Source organism: Meles meles, chromosome 7 (genome assembly GCF_922984935.1).
Source record: "Meles meles chromosome 7, mMelMel3.1 paternal haplotype, whole genome shotgun sequence".
NCBI classification, from domain to species: Eukaryota; Metazoa; Chordata; class Mammalia; order Carnivora; family Mustelidae; genus Meles; species Meles meles.
The window spans coordinates 72991235-73016860 of record NC_060072.1 but is presented as its reverse complement, the minus strand read 5'-3'; the positions used below and the strand labels follow the sequence as shown (position 1 = coordinate 73016860).

Below are 25626 nucleotides of genomic sequence, written 5' to 3'. Positions count from 1 at the left end.
GGTTTGGCAAATTTTCTTCTTGGCTCTAGTTAACATTTTCTCTCCTCTCTTCCCTGGCAGGAGTATTCACTTCTGTGGTCTCCTCTGAGTTGTCTATGCAGATGCCTTCCAAATACACACACACACACACACACACACACACACACACACACTCACAGTGCTCCTCATTTGGGATCTTTTGAATGATGAAAAAAACCCCATCATACATCACACTTAATCTTTTTTGATCCCATGTCGCCCCTTGTCTTGTCCTCAATAAATTAGTTTAGAAATTTCATAGTTTCCTTCTCCCACAATGTCTTGTGCATCTTACTCTTTTTATACTTTTCCTACTCTAGTCCTAGTTCAGACCCTCATTACCTATTTCCTAGGCTACTATAATTACTTTCAATTGGATCTTCATGCCCCTCCTTTTTCTGGACCATCTAACAAATTGTTAATGACATGGTTTTCATAAAGTTGAACCACAATCATTTACTTTGTTTAAAAAGCTTGAAAACTTCCTTTTTTCTTCAGAATTAAATTTCTACTCCCCAACCCAGCACTCAAAGCCTTCTATAATATAACTCTAATCTGCTGTCTGAATTCATCCTTCTTCTTATCATTTATTTCTCCCATAAGACTCCATCTTGCCCCTTTTTGCTGTTCCCTAGGAAACCCCTTCACTTACCACTTTGCTCATAGCCACCAGAATAAACTTTAAAATATATAAAAGTCAGATTGTGATAATCCTTGTGTGAGCCCTTTCACTGGCTCCCCATTGCTTCTAGAGTAAGAGTGGAGGCCTTTTGTAGGTGGCCTTTGTTCTATCCTCTAAACAAAACCTGTCTTGGGCTTTTGTACTTCTCATTGACTTTCCCTTGGCAACTTCTTGTCCAGGCCTCAATAGAAAGAGAGTCTTTCCTACATCATCCCACCTAAAGAATTGTCCTGGTCCCATCCAATCAAGTACATTACCCTGTTTATTTCTTTCATCACTTTTGTTTGTTTTTGAAGATTTATTTATTTATTTTCAGAGAGAGAGAAAGAGAACATTAGTGTGAGTAGGGGGAGGAGGAGAGGGAGAGAGAGAAACAGACTCCCACCTGAGTGTGGAGCCTGGTGTGGTGCTTGATCCCAGGACCCTGAGATCATGACCTGAGCCGAAACTAAAAAGTTGGAAGCTTAACTGACTGATTCCTCTCCTTTAGCCTTAGAGCCTCCTTAATGCCTCTGCCTTCGGCTCAGGTCATGATCCCAGGATCCTGGGATCAAGCTTCACATTGGGCTCTACACTCAGCAGGGAGCTTGCTTCCCTTCCTCTCTCTCTGCCTGCCTCTCTGCCTACTTGCGATCTCTGTCAAATAAATAAATAAAATCTTTAAAAAAAAAAAAAAAAGAAAAAGCCTCATACACTTTTTGTATCCAGTTGAAGTTAAAGTTAAAGTTGTGGTTTAAAAAATACATATACTATTATAATATTTATATTATAAATCATAATATAACATATGTATGTATTTTACCTTTTTGTTGTTTGTCCTCCTTTACAACATTATAAACTCTATGAGGTCAGGGATTTTGTCTGTCTTGATCACGGCCATGTTCCCACCATATTTAACACAATGTCATTCCTTGTTTAACAAATATATGTTAAATGAATTAATGAATTAGTCTCATTTATTCTGAATTGATTATATTCCTTGCAATCTCTACCTCTTGAAATTGTGCCCATTATTCAGGACTCATCTTGAAGTCTTCCTCTCCTTTGATCTTGGTATCTAAATGTTTTTAGTCTTTTTTTGCACAACTTTTATGGCCCTTGCCAGGTTCTGGTTGTTATTTTAAATCCATCATCTGATCTTTAGACTAAAATTTTCTTTAGCAATGACATTTTGTTATATTCATCTTCACATTTAATTACTGTGTCAATATAGTTACATATATAGTTCATATATTGAATTAAAAAGTGAGAAATAACACAAGAAACAATGGTAAGATTTCACAACTGATTTCATAGTCCTGTTGGTTTTATTTCTTATTTATTTACTTATTTTTTTTAACTTTTTAAGTAATCTCTACATCAGTGTGGGGCTCAAACTGACAGCCTCCAGGTCAAGAGTCACATGCTTGGGGCGCCTGGGTGGCTCAGTGGGTTAAAGCCTCTGCCTTTGGCTCAGGTTATGATCTCAGGGTCCTGGGATTGAGCCCTGCATCGGGCTTTCTGCTCAGCAGGGAGCCTGCTTTCCCCTCTCTCTGTCTCTCTGTCTGCTTGTGATCTCTCTCTCTGTGTCAAATAAATTAAAAAAAAAAAAAGAGTCACATGCTTTCTGACTGAGCCAGCCAGGTGCTCCCACAGTTCTGTTGGCCTTAGGTCTTAAGTGATATCTCTGTCTCTGAAGCTAATTATTGGTATAGGAATTCATAATGTCCAATGGTATCAACTAATAGTGGTAAAAGGCAGGTAATGTAAATCTCATTATTTTAAGGAGAAAAAAAATCACTGATAAAGAGTTTTCCTTTTTGTTTTGGAGTAAAATAAGTGGTTCCATGCATATGGCCAACCAGTTTGTATAAAGGAACCATAGTGTGAACTATACTTGAAATTTTTAAAAAAGATTCTATTTAGATATTATTAATTGATTAACTACTTAATTTGTTTAACTGTTTCAAGAGCATATGAGGGGGATAGGAGGAGGGGCAGAGGGAGAGAAGAGAATCTCAGACATGTCTCTCTGAGTGCCAAGCTAAACACAGGGCTTGAGCTCAAGACCCTGAGATCATGACCTGAGTGGGAATTAAGAGTCAGATGTCTAACTGATTTTGCCACCCAGGTACCCCTGAATTGAATTTAAAAAGTAGAAAGGGTAAATAGGGTCTATCAAAAATTAACAAATGCCAAACTATTTTCAAGTCTAATTTATTAGAATCCCCTTAATGCCTTTTTCCAAATGCATCTCTCTTATATTGATAAAACTCATTTTACTTCTTCCATTTTCTACTCTGTTTTATGTATTTGTTTATTTTTTGTAATCTTGACTTTAACTGGATTCATGGATGAGTCTTTTGTTTTATTTTGCTTTGTTTTGTTTTTTTTTAAGTGAAATTATTGGTTTAATTAACAGAAGGCTCAGGATTAAGACTGTTTTTTTAAAATTATTTTTATTAACATATAATGTTTTATTTGCCCCCAAGGATACAGGTCTCACTGATGAGTCTTTTTTTTTTTAAGATTTTATTTATTTATTTGTCAGAGAGAGAGAGACAGAGAGAGAAAGATCACAAGTAGGCAGAGAGGTAGGCAGAGGCAGAGGGAGAAGCAGGCTCCCTGCCGAGCAAGGAGCCCGATATGGGACTCGATCCCAGGATGCTGGGATCATGACCTTAGCTGAAGGCAGCCACTTAACCAACTGAGCCACCCAGGCGTCCCTCACTGATGAGTCTTAACCACTTACAGTCTCTTGAGCTGACCTGCTATACCCTGTTTAGTATTCTAAGCTCCTAGTTGCTACTTTGTAGTGTTATCAAATATATATAAACTTTTCTGCCAGTTTTTATTTTTCTTTTTTTAAGATTTATTTATTTATTTGAGAGAGAGAGAGGGAGCATGGGTGTTCCCGGGGAGGGGCAGCAGGAGCAGACTCTCCTCTGAGCAGGGAAGACTCAGCCTCATCCCAGGACTCTGAGATCTTGACCTGCGCCAAAATCAAGAGCTTAACTAACTGAGCCACTCAGGGGCCCCTGCCAGTTTTTATTTCTAATTGCTGTTGCGGATAAGCATTACCCTGGATGTGGTGTTACTAATTTTGGAGCACGCTGATGACATGAAGAGATTATAGTTGGTTTTGTTCTGGTGAGATTATTATAAAGCTTCCATATCTTTTTAGATATGTAGTAAAATATTTATAGATAAAAATATATGATGCCAGGAGTCCTTCAAACAATGAGAGAAGGAGACAAGGAAGCATAGGAAGATAAAAGAGGAAAAAAGATTAGTCATGAGTTAGTCATTATTGAGGAGGCTGTTGAATAGGGGGAACTCCTTATATTAATGTCTCCATTTCTGTGTATGTTTGAAATTTTCTCTAATAAAAGTTTAAAAAGAGAAAAGAGTCACATTTTCCCCCAGTGAAATACAATTGAATTTAGTGGTGATTTGCAAAAGGAAATCAGGGACAGAATAATTTTATTTTGGATAAGTACACAGCAGATCTTTTATTCAAATGCCAGAATTTTATTTAAATTTGATAAATTCCGTGTGTTAACTGAACACTTGTTCCTCGTTATATTTATGATGTTTGCCATTCCAGCATTCCAGATTAAGCTTTCTATATGTGTTTCTCTGTACAGTGCTTCTACTGTGACTCACATTTCCATGGCGACTGCAATGCCCTGGACAACCTAGTTCTTGTCTTGAAATCATCTCACTCTGTCTCCAAGATGCAGGGTAATACCATTCAACAGCAAAGAACAAAGATACGCCAGAAATCCTTTCTGCCTAATGTAATTCCACCCAAAATGGAAATGCAGTTAAGTTGAATTATGTCCCTGGGTGATTGTTTATAAAGATTTAATGTCTATGTCAGATTTCGACCCTTTAGAGAATGCCAACATGGTGATGTGTCAAAAAGTCTATCAACATACAGAATCTTTAAACATAAACTGTGATCAAATGTTAGGGGACTTTAAAGGGCACCGAATAAGCCTCTTAATCCTTGAATCAAAAAGGTCCACTGCTTTCTCTCTGTATCCTTTATGGTGGCCCAGGTTATCCGCAGCCCAAAGCCCCAGGGGCCTCACTAGAAACCTCAGGTAGCAGATCCCTGGCTGGGGATCCCTAATTTACAGTCCCAGTTATCGCCCATCCACATCTGGCCCCGCCCAGCAGATCCGCAGTCCACAGATCACTGTCTGCTCCTGCTTCTGTTCCCATCCCTGACTGGCTCTGAACTCGAGCTATTTCCTGATCTTTGGGGCGGAACTACTCATCTAGCTACTCTTTGTCCTCTCTTGGGTGACTCTGGCTAATAAGGTTCTGCTCTTGATTGGTTTTCCGGGCAACTCCGTTTCATCTTTACATTTTCCAGAGAGCCCTCAGGGTTTCTTTCCCGCTGATAAAAAGATTTCTTATTTATGGGTCCCTAGTAAGTTAGTTCTGATTTCAATTTTTTTTTCTTGTTTTTTCATGTCCAAGACAGGCAAACCAGCTGAAGGCCAAGCTTATCACTTGGAGCTAAAATCCTACTCCGGCTCACTCAATTTTTTAATGATTATCTGAGCCTAAGCCCCTTAATCTCTGTATGTGCCTGTTACCTCTGAGATAAAGAAGGAGGTTGATATGAAAAGAGAGTTTTGATAGCCTCTCTTTACTTCCTTCTCTGCCTTTAAAGGCTCAGGCCTAAGCCATGTATGTTTGTGAAATTAGACACACAACCTGGGGAGGAAGAGGGACTTTAGATGCTGATGGCCTAGTACCAGTTTCTAATGTCTTTGGTGGAAAACAGGGCACGCCCTTCATGGGCTTCTGGGTAGTCACAGTGGCTATTTTAGGAGCCTTGGGGATGATCTAGAATAAATCCACTGTTCTTCTCTTTTCATGGTTTCTCATTGTTTTTCTGCTAGAGACTATTTCTCTCTTCTGTCCTTTGGTTAACACACCTGTGGGAGCACCACTGTGTTCTCCCTGCTTCTGCCAAAATAATAGTAATTACAACGATATGCTTAAGATTTACTGAGGGTGTAAACTGTGCTGAACACAAATTCTTTCTAAATCCTCAACATAACCCTGTATGAAATACATTATATAAAATAAATAATTGCTATATTGTAATTATATATAGTTGTATCTATGCTACATATACTATGTATATTATATAACATATATAATACACATGCATTATAGTTTGTTATGTCATATGTATTCTATACGTTAAATATGTTATAAATAACAATACATTATATATATATTCTATGTACTATATATGTAATATATGTATAGTATGTATTATGAATACAATAATTCAGCAGTAATATAACTAAACATAATCTATTAGACTTTAGGCACCTTTCAATCACTTGGTTATCATTCGTATTCTCACAATTTAATGCAGTGTCTGGCACAGAGTAGTTGATAGATAAATAACAGTTAAATGAAAGATTGCATTCAGGATCCAGCATGAGCTATAAATCTAATAGATTGTAATACTAATGGAAATAAGTGGTTTTTTTAATTAAAAAAATTTTAAGGTTTTACTCTATTTATTTGACAAAGAGAGGGAACACGAGCAGGCGGAGCAGCAAGTAGAGGCAGAGGGAGAATCAGATTTCTGATGAGCAGGGAGGTCAATGCTGGACTGGATCCCAGGACCCTGGGATCATGACCTGAGATGAAGTCAGACGCTTAACAGACTGAGCCACCTAAGTGGCCCACTGTTTTTTTTGTTTTGTTTTGAAGATTGATTTATTTATTTGAGAGAGAATGAGAGGTAGTGCAAGCAAGGGGAAGGGCAGAGGGAAAGAATCTCAGAAAGACCCCCTTCCTGCAGAGTAAGACATGGGGCTTGACACCACGACCCTGAGATCACAACCAGAGCCAAAATCAAGAGTTGGACCCTCACCTGGTTTTGTGCCCCAGATAAGTGTTTTTTGTTTTTTTTTTAAGATTTTTATTTTATTTCTTTCTTTGTCAGAGAGAGAGTGAGAGGGAGAGCACAGGAAGGGAGAGTAGCAGGCAGAGGCAGAGAGAGAAGCAGGCTCCCCGCTGAGTAAGGAGCCTGATGAGGGGCTTGATCCTAGGACCCCAGCGGAAGCCAGCAGCCTACCCGACCCAGGCATCCCAAGTGCTTTTTGAGTAACATTAGTCGTATTGGATCTTTCGATAGTCAATCAATCTAGAAAAATTCAGTGCATTTACCACATAACTATCCATGTTGGTTAATTTTAAGAGATTCATTTTTTCTTTAAACCGCTCATTCTCTTTCTCTTTAATATATTTTGTGTGCTTAAATTTTTAAAAATCTTATTGAATGGAACTATGGATATAAAAATATGTATGTTATGATGCACAACTCAGCAAATGATTTCCCAAGATAAATACACCTAAGTAATTAGCACACAGCTCAAGAAAGAAAACAGAACCCCAGAAGCCAGGCATTACCCTTTGCCCTCCCAAGGTAAATGCTATCCTGACTTGTAAACACCACAGAGTCCTGGTGGCTGTTTTTAACTCTTGTGATTTGTTTAATAGTGTGTTTATGAGATATCTATCAGCGTGAATAGTAAATTATTTATTCTCATTGTGCAATAGAATTTTATCATATGGCTATACTACAATTTATTTATCTTATTATAGATGAACATTTGGGTTGTTTCCACTTTGGGGCTATAATGATACTAGAAACATTGCTACACAAGCCTTTTGAGTATATACCCAAACTGGAACTGCTGAATCATAGTCTGTCATATTCAGTTTTAGAAGAACCTGTCAAACAGTTCTTTAAGGTGGTAATGACAAAATATTCTTCTGCTAGTAGCTGATTTAAATTCTTCATCTTCTTCAACATTTGTTTTTTGTTTTAATATATATACTAGTTTTTATACAATAAAGGATATGATAAAGGGTACAGATGAGCAGCTAGATGAAGGGATGCTTAGGGTGGGGACTTAAGGGTCCTGCACACGGCAGCTTCTGTGGAGCAGGATACACATCTCTCCCAGCAGGTCTAGGAAACTCTCCTAGCCTTGAGCCCCATAATATCAGAATTTTGGGGGGGGAATGTTGCATATCACTCATTTAAAAAATATTTCTTCCTTAGGGGCACCTGGGTGGCTCAGTGGTTTAAAAAATATTTCTTCCAGTTCTATTGAGAAATAATTGACATAGATTACTGTATACATTTAAGGCATAGACCATGATGGCTTGATTCACGTATACTGTGAAATGATTACCACAATAGGTTTAGCTGAACATCATCTTTTCATATAGGTATAATGAAAAGAAAAAGGAAAAGAGAATAAAGAAGAAAAATTTCTCTTTGTGATAAGAACTCTTGGGATTTACTCTCTTAATAACTTTCTTATATATCATGCAACAGTATTTACTATAGTCATTATGTTATGCATGACATCCCCAATATTTCTCTTATAACTGGAAGTTTGTATCTTGGACCTCTCCTTTCACCCCTGCCTCTGATAACCACAAGTCTGGCCTCTTTTTCTATGAATTCGTTGTTTTTGGTTTTGGTGTTTTTTTTTTTTAAGATTCATATATAAATAGATCATACAGTTTCAGTCTTTCTCTGCCTGACTTACTCAGCATAATGCCTTCAGGGTCCATCTATGTTATTGCAAATGGTAGCATTTCCTTGTTTCTTATAGCCGAATACTGTTCTATGAAATATATATATACCACGACACGAATTCTTCATTTGCTCATCCGTCAATGGACACTTAGGCTGTCTCCATTCTTGGCGCTTGTAAATAATGCTCTATGAACATGGCATTGCAGATATCTTTTTGAATTAGTATTTTCATCATCTATGGATATATTTCCAGAAGTGGAATTGATGGATCACATGGTAGCTCTATTTTTTAATTTTTTGAGGATCTTTCTAATGTCTTCCATATGGCTGTACCAATTTACAATCCTACAAACAGTGCATGAAGGTTTCCTTTTGTCTACATCTCAGCACTTGTTATCTTTTGTCTTTCTGATGACCATTCTAACAGGTGTGAGGTGATATCTCATTGTGATTTTAATTTGCATTTCTCTAAAGACTAGTGATGTTGAGTGTCTTTTTATGTACCTATTGATTTTTTTGTATATCTTCTTTGGAGAAATGTTTCTTCAGGTCTTTTGTCCATTTTTTAAATTGGGTTTTTTTTAAATTTTCTATTCAGTTGTATGAGTTCTTCATATATTTTGGGTATAACCCTTATCCGATATATGATTTACATATATTTTTCCCATTTTGTAGGTTGTCTTTTCACTTCATTAATACTTACTCTTGCTGTGCAAAAGCTTTTTAGTTTGATGTAGTCCAACTTGTTTATTTTTATTTTGTTGTTTATGCTTTAGGTGTCATATGCAAAAAAATCATTACAAAAACCCCATGTTAAGGAACTTTGTTCCTATGTTTTCTTCTATGGGTTTCATGGTTTCAGGCCTTACATTCAAGTCTTTAATCCATTTTGTGTTAATTTTTGTGAGTTATATAAAATATGTGTCCAGTTTCATACTTTCACATGTGACTATCCAATTATCTCCGAATCATTCATTGAAGAGACAGTCTTTTCTCCATTGAATATTTTTGGGTCCTTGTCAAATATTAGTTGACTGGTTCATTATTGGGTTTGTTTCTGGGTTCTTGATTCTGTCTCATTAGTCTATTTTTCCGTTTTTTAGGCCAGTACAATATTGTTTTGATGACTCTATAGTATAACTTGAAATCAGGAAGTATGATACTTCCTGCTTTGTTCTTTTTTTCAGGATTTCTTTGACTATTCAGGATCTTTTGTGGTTTCATATTAATTTTATGACATTTTTTCTTAGAAGAAAAGCTTTCATTCTTTCACTATTGAGTATGATGTTAGCTTTGGGCTTGTCACATATGGCCTTTATTGTGTTGAGATATGGTCCTTCTATGCCTAAGTTTTTGAGGTTTTATTGTGAATGGATGTTGAATTTTTTCAACTACTCCTCTGTTTATTGAGATGGTCATATGACTCTTTTCTTTCATTCAATTAGTTTGATGTATCATATTGATTGATTTGTATATGTTGAACCATTCTTACATCCCAGGGAGAAATCCTACTCAATCATGGTGAATGATCTATATAATGTGCTGCTGAATTGAGTTTGCCTGAGAGAGAGCATGAGCACAAGCAAGGGGGAGGGTCAGAGAGAGAGGAAGAAGCAGACTCCCTGCTGAGGGGGGACCTGGACATGGGGCTCAACCCCATGACCCTGGGATCATGACCTGAGCCAAAGGCAAATGCTTAACAGACTGAGCCACCTCAGGACACCAGGTGCCCTGTGTGCTTGTATTTTATTGATAACTTTTGCATCTACATTCATCAGGGATATTGGCCTGTAGTTTTCTTGTCTAGTAGTGTCCTTTTCTGTTTTTAGTATCAGGATAATGCTGGCCTTGAAAAATGAATTCAAGAGTATTTCCTCCTCTTTGATTCTTTGGAAGACTTTGAGAAGGAGTGGCATTAATTTTTTTTAGTATTTGCTAAAATTCACCAGTGAAGCCATTTGGTCCTGGGATTTTCTTTGTTGAGAGATTTTTTTTTTATTACTGATTTGATCTTTTTACTAGTAAATTGTATTCAGATTTTTAATTTCTTCCTGATTCAGTCTTGGTAAGTTGTGTTTCTAAGACTTTTTCCATTACTTTCAGATTGTCCAGGTGTTGGCATGTAGTTGTTCATAGTGACCTCTTCTGATCCTTTAAATTTCTGTGGTGTCAGTTGTAATGTCTTCTTTTTCATTTATAATTTTGTTAATTTGGGTCCTTTCTCTTTTTTCCTTTGTTAGTCCAGCCAAGTGCTTCTCAATTTTGTTCATCTTTTCAAAGAAACAATTCTTAGTTTGGTTAATCTTTTCTATTGCTTTTCTGTTTTCTATTTTTATTTATTTCTCCTCTAATATTTATTATTTTCTTTCTTACTTTGGGTTCAGTTTGTTCTTCTTTCTTTAGTTCCTTAAGGGGTAGTGTTCCATGTGCATGTGAATTTTTCAGTGCTCCTCTTGTTATTTCTGTTTTCATGTCATTGTGATCAGAAAAGATTTCAGTCTTCTTAAATCTGCTAAGACTTGTTTTGTGGCCTAATTATACAGCCTATCCTAGAAAATGTTTAATGTACACTTTAGAAGAATATGTATTCTGCTGTGATTGGATTGAATGTTCTCTATATGTCTTAGGTCTGTGATGTTCAAATCTGCTCTTTCCTTATTAGTTCTTTTCCTGGATGGTCTATCCATTGTTAAGAGTGGTATTAAATTTTCCAACTATTGAGGTGCGGGGTAGTTCAGTCAGTTAAGTGTCTGACTCTGGATTTCAGCTCAGGTCATGATCTCAGGGTCATGGGATTAAGCACCACATAGGGCTTTGTGCTGAGCATGGAACCTGCTGAGATTTTCTCTTGCCTTTCCCCTCTGCCCCTCCCCCTACCACCTCTCTCTCTCTCTCTCTAAAATAAATCTTTAAAAAGAGTTTTCAACTATTATTGTATTACTATTTATTTCTCCTTTTAGTTGTTATTGTTTTATAAATTTTGTATTTATGTTATATTATATATCATAAACTTATATAACCAATGTTGGGCACATAAATATTTAAAATTATTATATCTTCTTGATGTTTTGACCCCTTTGTCATTATATAATGACCATTTTTCTCTCCAACACTTGCTTTTATCTTTTTCAGTTTAACAATTCTGGTGGTATAAAATGGTATTGGATTGTGATTATCATTTGCATTTTTTAGTTACTAGTGAAATTGAGCATTTTTTGATGTATATGTTGGCATTTTGGATTATCTTCTTTGTGATAGGCTTTTTCATGTTGTTTTCCATTTATTTCTATTTGGCTGTTTGTATTTTTCTTATTGATTTGTAAGAGTTCTATATAAATTATAGATATGAGATTTTGGTAGCATTTGAGGATGGCAGGTATCTTCTGCCATCCTGTGAGTTGCAAGGCCATTTGATATAATTTAGCATTGTATTATTTAGGGTAAAGGCTAAGCTTGATTGAGGAAATAAAACATACAAACAAATTTTAAAAAACTAAAAAGAAAAAAAACCCACTAAACTAAAATATATATTTCTTTTTTTCTCATGTAACTAACTGTCTAGAGGTAGATAGTCCTGGCTAGTGTGACTCTATTCCACAAAATCATTTTGTGTCACAAGTTTTTCCCATCATTTTGCTCCTTGGGTTTTGTCACCATTAGCCTGGTAAAAGCTGGTCTCTACTACATATGTGTCTGGCCTGTGGGAAGGAAACAGAGGGTGGAGAAATATAAGCTCAGGATTTTATATATCAAGAATGGCAAGAGGTCCATTTGACTTCTGTCCATGGGCTGTTGACCCCAGATTAAGCCCGTGGCCACAGCTAACTGCAACAGAGTCTGGGGAAGGTAGTATTACTAGCTGAACCACTCTGTTGCTGTGAAAGAGAGGAAGACTAGATTTGGGGGAAGGTAGTTATCAAGCTGCTGTTTCCATTTATTTTAGGCAAGCTCTGTGGTAAGTAGTTTGGGAACAGGCAGACTTTTATTCTAATGGGGAGAGGTGAATGTTGTATCAAAACATTATATAATACCAGTTATTTGAAATAATGAATACACAGAGATACACATGATGGAAAGGAAGAAGTAAGTTAGGTGGAAGATTTGAAAAGGTTTTGTAAAATCTATCATTTTGTTAGATACAGAAAGCACAAATTTCAACCTCAGAGACTTGCAGACTTGTGTGAGAGACTGAATGAACCATTCAATGAACTTGAAGCAGTCGAAGGTGTTGCGGAGGGAAGCAGGATTGAGGAGGGAGGCCAGGAGATGAGGCTAGAAACATGTGTTAGAATCAGACCACAAGAGCCTTGACTATCATGATTAAAGAATGTGGGCTTTTTTCCCCAGTAGTCAATGATAAATGATTGAAGTCTTTTTTCACCAAAAAGTCTATAATTTTAACTTCACTTTTACAGACAACTATTTTATCTTCCACTTTTTCAGTATTTATTCAATACAAACCAAAGTAATCCAATAGTAAGTAGAGATCCAGCCTTAATGTTTTTGTTTTCTCAAGTGATTAAAATAAACACTGTGCAAAGTAACAGTTTCACTTACACTACCCCAGAGAGTATTAGAGTCGGGGGAAGGGTGTCATGCAGTACTGCCAAGAAAATCTTCATGAGAACTAGGACAACAATCAAAAGAATACTAATGAAGACATGAATGATCTGGCATGAAACTGGGCTCTGATGTGATATTTTCATCTGAAGTTAAGGCTGATTAAGATTTTCATGAACTTAAACTTGAATCTGTGCAGCAAGTTATCAAGGGGTGTAATTAGAGTCACTTCCTCCCTAGGTCTGTGGGGAAATTCCCATCACCATTGATGAGAATTGTGCATAAAGATCATGGGAAGAGCATGGCCCTTGGGTTTCCTCTTAAACAGCCTGTAGGATTTGTTATGGTTATTTTAATGCACTGGTCCTTAGAGACACTAATTTCAGTTCTGCCTCTACCTTCGACATGCTGAAAATGACAAAAGTTGGGAGTGGGAACCCTAAGAGATATAGATATCTTTTCATCCTTTCTTCTTCATCTATAATGAATTTATTTTCAAAGAGAATACTTCTTGCTCCTTACATGCCAAGTTATTAAACAACAACAACAAAAATGATTCCTATTGATGGAGGGGAAAGAACATTCCCCCATGCTGACTACGTGGCTGACTTCTCTGGGAGTTAGACTTTGGGAACTGAGGTCATTTCTTTAAGTCGCTGCTGGTTCTGAGACACTTGTGTGCCAAAACACTTGGCCAGGGGATTTAGAAATGTCTGTGGTCGGGAAACAGGATTTTTACTCAGAAAAAGTCTTGAGCCAAGTGACAAATGATGAGGAATTGTAGAAGAAAAATGTGATTTGGGGCTAAGGTAAAGCAGGAAAAAGTCACTTCTAAGTATGAGCAGTGTTCTATTTTCTCATCTCACTCTCAGCAAAGCTATCTGGGTAACAGATCTGGATCGTCCATGGTCTTCCCCTGCCTGCTCAGTAACTAGGAGTAGGACGTGATTTTGATTTTGAGATGGAAGTGTCTTTTCTGTAATTCTGGTATGTAAGCCAGTGTTTCTCTCCTCATACTTTCCATCTCAGATTTCTTAAGAGCAGAATCAGCACCTACCCTACCTATAAATCTGGTCCTTCTTAAAGAAAAAAGAAAAGAAAAGAAAAAAGAAAGAAAGACACCTAGCTATTTTGCCAGGTGGCAATTATCAGACATTCACCATGTGTTACTGGATGAATATATAAATGATAGACTTGTAAAACCAGAAATATCTTCTGTATGTAAAATCTTTCCCTTTTACACATTATAGTATTTTACACATTACACTATTTGATAACAAGCAAGTGGCTGATATCAAAGAATCAGGAAAAGGAGCTGGGAGTGGGCAGATGTAAGGTCTCTGCTGCAGATGTGAGAGATCAGATTTACATTGCAAAGCTCTTTTGTCTCTGTCCCAGAGAACAAATGTAATGTACTGAATTAGTCATTTATTAAGAATGCAATTCATTTCAAGGCAGTCCTTCATTTCAAGCTTTTGTTCTGGGAAAATGAAAGTCTCTTAAGCTCTTTATAGGTGTTAACTCACTTACTCCTTGTAACAACTTACGAGGTAAGTACTATAATCATTCTGATCTTATGCATGGGGAAAATGAAGCAAAAGAAATTAACTAATTTGTCAAGACCTCACAGATGCTAGGTGTTGGAGTTTAAACCTAGAGAGTCTGGCTGCAGAGACATTTCCTTAATCATAATACTATATTGTCTCATGCGATGGCACTCTAGTCACTAAATAATGATAGGAGAGGCCCAGGAGGCTTTATGGGGAAAACGGTCCAGGTAGAAGCAAACCCATGATATGAAGGTATGTATGGTTCCTTTTCAAGGAACAGCAAGGCGCCTGTGGTGTTGAGTGGAAATGGTGCAAGGCAGGAGTGGTAGTAATGACATGTAGTGTCTCATGGGCCTTGGAAAACATTTCAGTTCTCATTTTTGGAAAAACAGAAAGCCATAGGAAGGTGTTAAGCAGAGGTGTGGTGTAGTAGTATTTAAAAGAATATTGTCAGGGCCCTCGGGTGGCTCAGTCAGCTGAGCATCTGCCTTCGGCTCAGATCATGATCCTGAGGTCCTGGGAGGGAGCCCTGCATCTAGTTCCCTGGTCAGCGGGGAGCCTGCTTCTCCCTCTGTCTGCTGCTTCCCCTGCTTGTGTTCTCTCTCTCAAATAAAGAAACAGAATCTTAAAAAAGAAAGAAAGAAAAAAAAAAGAATATTGTGACTATGGAATTAGACTAGGGTGGAAGCAGAGACTATAAATATTTACTATAAAATAATACTTAAATGCAATACATAAGCCAAAATTACACACACCACACACACACACAAACATGCACAGAGCCTTCTTGTTTTTTAAAACAAACTAAATAGTTCCTGAAACTTTTTAGCCAGTTAAATATATTTTAGCAAAGCCAGGTTCTCAAATCATTGTAATACTTTAAAACGTTTGTGTATTTTTAGGAATTAGGGATGTGATCCTCTCTTTGATGTGGCTGTCACCAGCTAAGTGATGTCCCTGCTGGAACCATGACTTGACATAGCGTCCCCATCAAACTCTTGGATCAGCTTTCCCATTGAATTGAGGGTCATTAGGTTTCTGGCACCTGGCATTTGGTTGCTGCTGGAAGGGGGTGGGGGCATTGCTCGTGCTTCCTAGCTAGATTCGCCCCTGGGTGCTAAAGCATTCTGAACCACTTGCACTCAGAAATCCTGTATTTCAGTCCCACTGACTATGCCCCGACATTCCCCGCCCTGCAGCCTGTGTCCCCTCCACTAACACTGGCTTGGGTGTGGGATTTCTACGTATTCTTACTGTTGCCGTGGCAGCTGCCTTCTTGCTCTGCTCAGCTGCCCTGGAGCGGGAGTGGGGGAACTGCATCAGTGCCAGGACAGCTAGGAAGTCTGATATCCATCTCTGAAACCTCTGTTGAGCTAAGTCTTATTGAGACAGATTTTTTTTTCCTTTGGTATCTTATTAAAAAACGTTTTACTATTCTGACAATTGGTATAGCCGCATCCATACATACTGCGTAATGAGTACCCAGCTTGGACTCTGGAGGAAGTGGTAGAGGCAGAGAGAATTGGTCATATTCTGGATATATTTTGATGCCAGACCTAATAGACTGTGCTAATGGATGGCATGTGAGGTATAAAAGAGAGGTGTCAAGTACAACTCCCAGGTTTGGGCCTGGTTGGAAGAAAGGCTGGGGTAGGGGGTAAATTTTGTTAGTGGAAATGGAGCATTTGGTTTTAGGCACATTTTAAATGGTATTGGGTATCCAGGAGGAGCTTCAAGTACCTGCTAATTCCATGAGTCTGGTTCAAAGAGTGGCTAGAATTGTTCAGAAATTATTAACTCAGTAACCCAAGAAAAAATTTCCATTCATCTGGTTAGAATCGTGAGTCATTTGTTTAAGATAGGATTTGAATATATTAATGATTACCTGCCTATTTCAAATGCTCATAAATGAAGTAAAATGAATACAAACCCCAAGACTGGTGTAAAAGGCTTCAGCTTTCTGCTGAAGGGTTCAGCTTTCTGCTGTTCAGCTATGTGAGACAGAAGCAGAAGCCCCCAGTCTCTCACCTTAGTGCTTCCCTGGGTGACCTTGCCCCTTCCCTGAAGAAACAAGAGTTAAGGATGATTAGATCAAGTTCTGACAGAAAAATCTCACTTTAGCAAGTGAGATAACCCTAAACTAACATAGCCAAGCCTGAATTTAGGAAGAGAGCAGAGTTTTAAGAAGGGAGGTTGGAGATTCAAAGAAAAAAAGTGTATGATTTCCACGATACATCAGGCTCAGATAGAAGAGCTAAGAAAACATTTCAAATCTTGGAAGGGAGTAAAATCAAAATGAGACCAAAGAAATGTAGTTCCCTTGGAATAACCAATTTCAAAGACAGGAAGATCTGAAAGGTGTTATTACTGTATGATATCTCTTTCACATGCCTCTAAAAATTTTTTTTTTCCTTGAGCTTTGACTACTGATAATTTTGTGAAAGAGAAATCACAAAACTACAGTGAATACAAAGAAAATATTTTAATAAAATATTCAACACAGTATTTCCCTGTGGGGACTTTTAAGAAGTGAGAAGCCAAAAGAAATAACTGTCACTTTTGGGGATCCAGTCCTAAGTGAGACAGGAATGTTCTTAGCTTTTCTCCAAAGCTCTTTGCCCAGTTCCACCAACGGCTGCCATGAGGAGGACGAGGAAACCTGCAAAGGTCACTGTGAAGAAGTAAGTGACTGCAATCTGTTTAGAAGCACCTAGAGAGAAGCAGTTTTTGCCTCAGGCTTCTTATCAGGCACAGAATCTGGAAAAAGGAGAAAGCAACATACTGGTTGATATACAAGAGGTGTTAACAGCACCCTTTTGGGGTTCCCCTCCCCATCCTACTTGCATTCAGAGTGACCAATGGAAACAGAGAGATCTGTGGTTTCAAGTACAATGCATTTCAAACAGAATCATTCCTTGGCTAACTTTGGTACTCAAGGCCTATTACAACTAATGGAATTCTCGGGTTTCAAATTGAGAGAAAGGAGAGCATACTATTTCCTCTACATAACAGAAGCATGTCACTGCAAATGCCGCATGTGTGAGACGAGTGTCAGCCATGAATCCTCCACCTCATGTTACTGGTTAGTGACACAGAAAGTGCTGTTGCTTGAATATGGGTAACATTTGGTACATAAGATATAGAAGAACAAATTGCTGGTTTCCAGCTCTGGTGCAGTCCGACTGTGCTTTGTCTAAACCACCAACACGTGATAACAGATTTTCTTGAGGTTGGCTTGCTGTCATGATTCCGATGTGTTCTGATTTCCTTCTGGAGTCATAAATTGCACCTTGGGCACCATGAGCGATGAGTTGTTCCTTCGGATGGAATTGTTTCTCCTCATGGAATTGTTTCTCCTCATGGAATTGCGCTTCCTCAGAGAATTTTGATGGGATAGTTCACTCTTCTGGAGGGTCTGAATCAGGATGGAAGGCTTCTCATCCAGCTCTCGGGCACTGCACCTGGGAGCAGCTACTTTAACAGTGTTGCCGAATTTGGAGTAATCCACAGAATACACTCCTTCCTCCTCAGTTACAATAGACACAAAGCGATGGCCCCACTGGATCTCCTCCGCGATATAGGAGGTTCTTGCTTGTGTGGTAATGCCAGTAGTTTCAACCACTCCTTCCAGAATCACTATGACCTCTAGGTCTTGGTTGGCGAGGTCAGTTGCTGAGATATCATACAAGGGGCTGCGCTTGTCAATCACATGACAGATGATCAAAGGGGCCACCAGAAAAATGTTATTACTCTCAATTGGGTTATCAACGGGAATGTCCAGCTGGTGAATAGGCACCACCTCCCCTTCCGGTGTGGTTGTCTTCTTGACAACCTGGATGCGCACTGAGGCACTAATGATCATGCTCTTCCTTAGGTCGCCCACTCGGAACATGAAGCACAGCTTGCCATTTCGGACAGCAATCACAGCGTGGCGACTGAAAATCAAGGTTTCCGCCCTCCTGTGAGCCTGAGCTGTTTTCATGAAAATGCAGCCCAACATGACTGCATTGATTATCAAACCCACGATGTTCTGGAGAATCAAAACTGTGATAGCCAGAGGACATTCCTCCGTCATCATTCTCCCTCCAAATCCAATGGTCACTTGAACTTCAATGGAGAAGAGAAAAGCAGAGGTGAAAGATCTGGAAGGAATGATATCAGAAAACGGTGCCATTAGATCACATTTTACATAATGAAATAACATGCCAAGGTGAATTTTCCGTTTTCTTCCTCCAAAGGCTATTAAACGCTTTTGGAAAGACTTGGCAACTTAACTTGTCAAATGCCTGATTCTGAACACAAGCACTTTCTCTCTCTTCCTCTCTCTCATCGGAATGCGTCTACTTCCAGACTTCTGGAATTCAGTCTATTGTTTTCTACACCATGTAATGATGGGCCTATGTATATGAAAGCATTACAATAAGTTAAAATAATAAATACATACTTGTATTTAAGGACATATTTTACTTTGTGAAATACTTTCACAATGGCATAGTTTACTTGGAGAAACTTCTTATCAGATAGATGTTTGCTATTTATTGCATATTTGAGTTTAAGTGACTGGAGTCATATGGGAAGGTCCTGAGTAATAAGTGTACTTTTTGTTATTTATAACCCTTAAAATCATATTCATTGGCTAACACTTACCATGTACCTTACACAGAGAAAGCACAGGGCTAAAAGGTGGTACAAAACACATCATTCAAAAGTACTAGTATTTTTAATAAAAAAAATATTGTAATGTTTTGCCATTTGGAAAGAAAACTTTTATTGATTGTCTCATGTAGTTCTCTAATTTTACAGAATACTGAGGCTCTTAAAGGAAAAATTTAAGGCAGAGATTAGTAAGTTAACTGTGTCAAGATCACATAATTAAGGAGAACTTGAAAGCTCTCAGTTCTGGCTTGGTGCTCTGAAAGAGGCAAAGGCGGAGTGAACACGTGTCAGTATTTTCTTGGGAAGCTTTTTCATATTGTACATCTCTTCCACATATCTCAATGTAAACACTGATTTGTTTGGTCCAAGGTCGACCTGGGTAAGACTTTTGAAAAGCTCTCAGGTAAGTGCTTAAGATGCACCACATTTGGTTATGCTTAAGATTAATTCATTCACTTCACTACATATCATATATGGCTGTGACTTCTTAACAAAAACAGGTTAGTCTTGTGTTTGTCCCCGAGGCCAATTTCAAACTTCTCTAATTTTATAGAAGATTAACCATACGTAGGCTATCCATATTATTTATCCATTAATGCCACGCACAACGAATGAGCAAAATGCTTAAACATTTGAATACCAAGTACACACACTGCGCTTTTGTGCAACACCATGAGGGGTAAGCATAAATGATTCTCTTGATTAACTTTTAAGGGGAGTGTAAAAATTGCCTTTTAACCCCTTTTGTTGCTAAAAAGATTCATGGAAAAACCACAATGATGGCTTTTTGCACTAGCTACACAGATGTGTTATATGATCCAAAAACTTGGGGAAGAATAAGAATGGACCCCAGAGGAGGGGTTCGGACCCAATGCTGATTTCTAATAATGTCTATATACTACAAGGCACAGCCTGGAGATAAATATTCCCAGACATTTCGTCTTAATGGATTGAGGGACTATTCAAGTGCTTTATTTTACATATTGTTTATGTTACATATTTTACATATTGTTTATTTTACAAATGAATTGAATTCTAAACATTCTATGGTGGCAAGACCCAGTCTTTCATGGATGCCTGTCATGCCCTCAAAAGATGAAAGCGTTCTGTTGCTTGTTTGTTCTGCTACAGAGGGAGTTAGGCTGAATAAGAAGAGATACGTTGGTTTATTTTCTGACTCATGTTGGAAAAGTCATCCACATGAAGGGGAAAGTGAGCCATCCTAAAACGAGAATGGTAAAATGTTACTTGGACATCCCGGTGAGTAACTGTCACAATAAGCTGTGTCTAATTTCGATAAAAGGGTGGGACAGTGAACTTCTGAAAGAAAATACAAAGAATAAGAAACTTTATTAGACATCTTTTAAATCCCCTTTGGGAGAATGGAGATTTTTATTTCTATATTTTTGGTGAAAAAATTGTATCATGTATGGTTTGTTATGATTAAGCTGCACATTGAGCTTAAAGCACAAATAATATCATAACATTAAAACAAAATTAGTAAGATTTTAATCTTAAAAGATGTCAAGTAATTTTTTTTAGGTAATAAGTGTAATTAAAAATGTGAAAATTGTCAGGCTAATAAGATCAACTTTGTCTCCTTGTATTTGTGACACCATTTCTCACAGTAAACTGAATGTTCCCACCAGCAGGAATGCATTAGGGGGATGGACGTGCCTCCATACACATCTTGGTGAAAAAAGAAGAGCTAGTAGTAACACAGCTTTTAACAACCAGTGCACTCCATAAGTTCTCCCAAAAAATCATGGAAAGGATGCCACTTTTGATGATACATCTTTAATAAACTGCTTTATGACTCCTCTTTCACAGGAAAAGCCAACATATTTGTCTTGTAATTAAAATCTGTCATTTATTTTCGAGGCTTATCATTTTTGTTTCTTTTATCTCATTTTATGACTGTCTACCGTATGTTTATTAAACATTTATCTTGATATGAAAATGATTCACCAATATTAGTGCCCATAAATTTCTTAAAGAGGAATATAATAGATAAGGATATGGAGCCTACAAATGTCTGTTAAACACAGTGTCTTAATCGTTTCCATTGTATCTGGTATGCTGATGACCACCACCATTTTTCATCTATATTTTCTTGGAGACAAATTTTGTGAAAAGTTAAGACAAGAAAATAATATCTACTTGATGATAAAGGCAATGGATCAATTAAATATATTTTTCTTTCCTCAAAATCCGAGCTGAAATCTGTGACGTGTGATCTCAGCACACAAATGCTGCAACCCTCTCTGAAATGTTGGCATTGTGGTTACTAAGGACAGACCAGTTCACAGTCTGGGTTTCTGCTTCTTGCAGTGGTATGCTAATTTCAGAAGATTTAGGGTTCAGGAAAGGTCTCATGCTTTACAGTTGTCTGGCAGAATAGTCCTTGTTCAACTATGTGAATCTGGAATAGTACTCAGAAAATATCCTGGCAAAGTTTCCAGTATTATTACCATTGTTTCACTTCAGAGTGAATATTTATGCAGTTGATATAAATGAGCTCTTTCTGACTTCCAACAAAACAAATTTAAAGACAGATCATCCCAACTAAAAACAGCCAACTAAATGTTCTTAGGCCCTGTGAAAATGTGAGGAGAATGACTGAAATCAAATTCATTCTACTTACTTTTGAAACACAACATAAGAGAAAGAAGCAAACGTTAGGCAGTCTGAGGACTGTCTTTTCCCTATTCTATTAAAACTTGTAAAGAAAACCACATTAAGTCACTTCTATATAATCTCCTCCATGAAAAACTTGGGCCAATTTCCACCGAAAACTAATATTTTTTTCCTAGTTCTGCATCTTAGCATAACTTTTAAATTTTTAATCCAATGCAAGCAACCAAATATTTACGATAATCTTGGTAAAGAAGGGTTTATATCTATTTATTTCATTTTTAATGGATTTTTAATCTACAATACCTCTACACCAGTTTTTCCCATTTTCCTCACGATTTCTGAAAATGTCACGGGTAAGAGAAGTCAGGGAAAAATATTACTAAAATTTACACAATATTTTTGTCAATCAGAGATATTGACTTGTGGACACCAGAACTATGGACAGCAGCTTTTTCCGCACTGAAAACTGAATGGGTGCTTTTTTTTGAGTAAAGCGCTCTGTGGAATCCTTTGAATCACAACCATTCTTTAAATTACTGATACAGTACTTTTAAAGTTAACCAGAGAGATTGAAGCTCCACATTTTCAGAGCTTCCTCATCCATAAAGCTGCATTTAAAAAGATTCTTATTGTGTTGGATTAGTTTTTTTTTCCTTCTTTGTGGATGAAGTTACTAAAGTAAACGCTTTATTTCGCTTTCAACAAATGACTGATAGGAAAGGGCAGTTTAGTATTTCTTTCTGTCCTGTTTTCAGTCCCTGCCTCATCCCACTGCATTCTTACCTGACATTAGTCACACACACCGTGGACTCCAAACCACTTTTCTCCGTTCCACTTTTCTCCATGTAAGCGTAGATGTCCCCATGGGCGAAGGCCACCAGCCACCACATGATGGCGAAGAGCAGCCAGCTGCAGAGGAACGACATGGTGAAGATGACCAGCGTGTGGCGCCATTTCAGGTCCACCAAGGTAGTGAAGATGTCCTGCAGGAACCGTCCTTGCTCACGGATGTTCTTGTGCGCCAGGTTGCACGCCCCACTCTTCGCGATGAAGCGGGCTTTGGGGAGGCGGTCTCGCACCCGTGGTTTGCGCAGATTCTCCGCGGCGATGCGCGCCAGCACATACTCCTCGGGGATGATGCTCTTTCTGGCCAACATCGTCCCGTCACCATAGCCAGCCTATTCACCTGTCTCGGACCTGCCTCTCCTTTCCTCGGAAAGTCCTCCTGCAGAAAGGAAACGATTTAAAACTTTCCCCTCCCCCACTTCCTCACCTCTTCAGTTCTTGCACTCAAGGATATGGCTATACGTGCCAGGTGACATGCAAACTAAGGTATGACTTTACTACTCTAAACACGAATCTAGTTTGTGCTTGAGTTCCGGGATCGCGGAGAAATTTGGTCTGAATCGGAACTGTTCCAATTTTCCTTATCGTTTTGAACACATATGGGCATAGCCTGTGTTAAACAAAACCAGGAGCCTTCCTGTAAACAGCAGGCTCAACACTACTTCTGAGATAAACCGCGTCTGTAGATGAGTGCAAAAATGCAAACACGCGGCGTCTATGATGAAAATTAAAGCCAGCTGGGTATCACGAGCCATTTGTTATTTAGACGATATAGTAATAGGAAAAGTAAAGAGAGTAAATTCTTCCTCTGTTATTTTTAGAAGTACGCAAAGAAAAGGCCGTGGCCTCTTGCGCAGTATAAATAACATGTTTAGTGAAATTTGACAAAATAATAATAATAATAAGCGATGTGCTCCGTAACTTGAAAATGATGAAGAAGTACCTTAAGTTTTAAAGAGGTATGAATTGCATTTAAAAAATTATGAATTCCCAGTGGGATTCATAATAGTATAAACTGAAAACTTTACAGTGGAAGGGATCGAACACAGAAGCTGCAGGAAAAGCCCGGACAACAGCCTACGAGCTGCAGATAGGGTTAAGAGCGTGCCCCGGAAAGTCCATTCAACACTGTAAACCTCTGCTGTGTTTGGCATTTTAAACCATTTGCGGGGATGCGAACAGCCTCCCCCTCCCCTCCCCGGGAGGAGCGTTGAAACTTACAGACTCTGGGCAGCGGGCGCGGCGGCTGCACCTCCCCGCACACGCCGGCCGACCGCAGGCAGGTCCCTCGCTTTCCCATCCTGGCGCGCGGGCGCAGGGACCGCGGACGCCGGAGGGACTGATCCGGGGGCCGCGCGTCCTAGGGAGAAGAGTTAAAATAATAAAAGGTGCAATTGCATCTGAACGCGGGAGGGATAGAGGAAGGGGGATGGGTGTGGATCTTCCCCTCCCCCTGCTCTGCTCTGCTCCCGGGGGCCCTCGCTCGGGACGGAGGAGGGGCCGGGGGGAGAGGGGAGAGGACCTCCACAAATCAGCCTCCTAGTTCCGGCTTTGACGCGTGTGAGACCTCTGAGGCCGCTGAAGTCGGCGAGGTGGCGGCGGGAGGGAGTGGGGGAAGGCGCATCCCTTGGAGGTGGGGAGCAGGCCAGAGGGAGGGGCAAGGAGAGGGTGCGGAGGGCGGGACCTGTGGAACTAGCTCTTTCCCAGGAGCTGCGACCCCCAGCTGCCAGCGTGCTCGCTTGTCTTTAAAAGGCTCCCTGCTCAGGAGAGAGAACTTAGAGTCCAAATTCACTGACGTAAAGAGAATTTATTTTTTATTTTGTAATCTGAGTAGATCACTGGGTTGCTTGAGATTGAAAAAAACCAGATATAGGGATCAGAAAACAGTTTTCCAAGGTGTTCAAGCTGTGTGCACACACTTAATTTACATTAAATTTCCACCTAGTGGGTCTTATGCAGGTGGAAGATGTTTTGGAACCCACTCTAAGTAAAGTGTTTCTTCACCAGTCAAAGCTAATTCTCAGGGAATTAACCAAGGAAGCGCGCGCACACACACACTGGCATGCAACGACCCACCCAAGCCCCCCGCCTCCGAAAAGAAAGAAGAAGAAGAAAAAAAAAAGCCGAGGTTTCTTCCAATGAGAAAGTTTGCCCCCAAGAGGGATCGCTGTCAACACTTTAGAACTCAAATGGTCATTCTTCTGTACTTGATTACTTTCTGAAATGTTGCAGTTTCCTGATCTTGTCTAGATGTTCTGAATGATAAAACAGAGCAATTGCGCACAAGAAAGGTTATATAGTAAATATCTTTCTATAATTTTTTGAATAGGCTCAAGCAAAGACAAATGTGCTTTCTCCCACAGGTCAGTCCTTCTGATTTGGCACTTGTGTTAGTGGAAACTTTAATTCTTGGAAATTTCACGTATTTTCCAAGACTCAGGGCAGAAAGCGTATGGAGCATAAACAGTGTGTTCATTTAATTACCAAAAGACCTAAAATTAGTCTTTAATAAAGGCAGTGGAGAATTTTTTCCCATTGTGGATAGATCTGCTTAACCCCTTTCAGCCCAGGTTGCTATCTGTTAGTGTCAGCTCTCATCTCTACGGACATTAATTTTTACAGTAATTTATGTAGTAGATTTACTCTAAGTGTATGGGGATCAATTTGTATAGTTAATCCCCTCATTGTTCTATTTTACAATTGAGTTTAGTGTACAATTTATTCCGTATTTTTTTAGCTTGGGGAAGATTCATTGAACACCTTTTCACTCTTCGGTGAAGGATTTTGTTTTTGTTTTTGTTTTTCTTTTTCCTTTTCTACGTTTGTATATATAAAATCATAGTTGCTGTTCTGAAAAGGCAGACAGTTGTAGTAAAAGAAAGAAGACTTTGATAATGAACTCCAATACCAGCAAGGATGTGATTAGAATGAGAAAGGGAACTACAAACAAAGTGCCTTAGGAATTCAATGAGAGAGAATAAGACAAAGATAATAAGGAAAACTTCATGGATTAGTTGACATCTGATCCAGTCTTCTGACCAGATATATTTGGGGTATGCAGAAAACCAAAAAAGGCCCTTCCACGGAAAGGAAACATCAGG

At 38.7% G+C, this 25626-nt stretch overlaps 1 protein-coding gene across 2 annotated transcripts; it reads right to left on the bottom strand.

Moving 5' to 3' along the window:
• Positions 1-16849: 16849 nt before the first annotated feature.
• On the bottom strand, positions 16850-24248 carry KCNJ8 (potassium inwardly rectifying channel subfamily J member 8). 2 transcript variants are annotated; one of them, XM_046012237.1, is made up of 4 exons: positions 24210-24248; positions 23747-23885; positions 22463-22904; positions 16850-18528 (listed from the first exon to the last, which is right to left on the bottom strand). In XM_046012237.1, the coding sequence occupies exons 3-4, from the start codon at positions 22834-22836 to the stop codon at positions 17628-17630; spliced, it is 1275 nt and encodes a 424-aa protein (XP_045868193.1). In that variant the 5' UTR covers positions 22837-22904; positions 23747-23885; positions 24210-24248; the 3' UTR covers positions 16850-17627. The 2 variants fall into 2 exon arrangements, with proteins under 2 accessions (XP_045868193.1, XP_045868192.1); XM_046012236.1 differs by lacking the exon at positions 24210-24248 and having other exon boundaries at positions 23747-24041.
• Positions 24249-25626: the final 1378 nt, after the last annotated feature.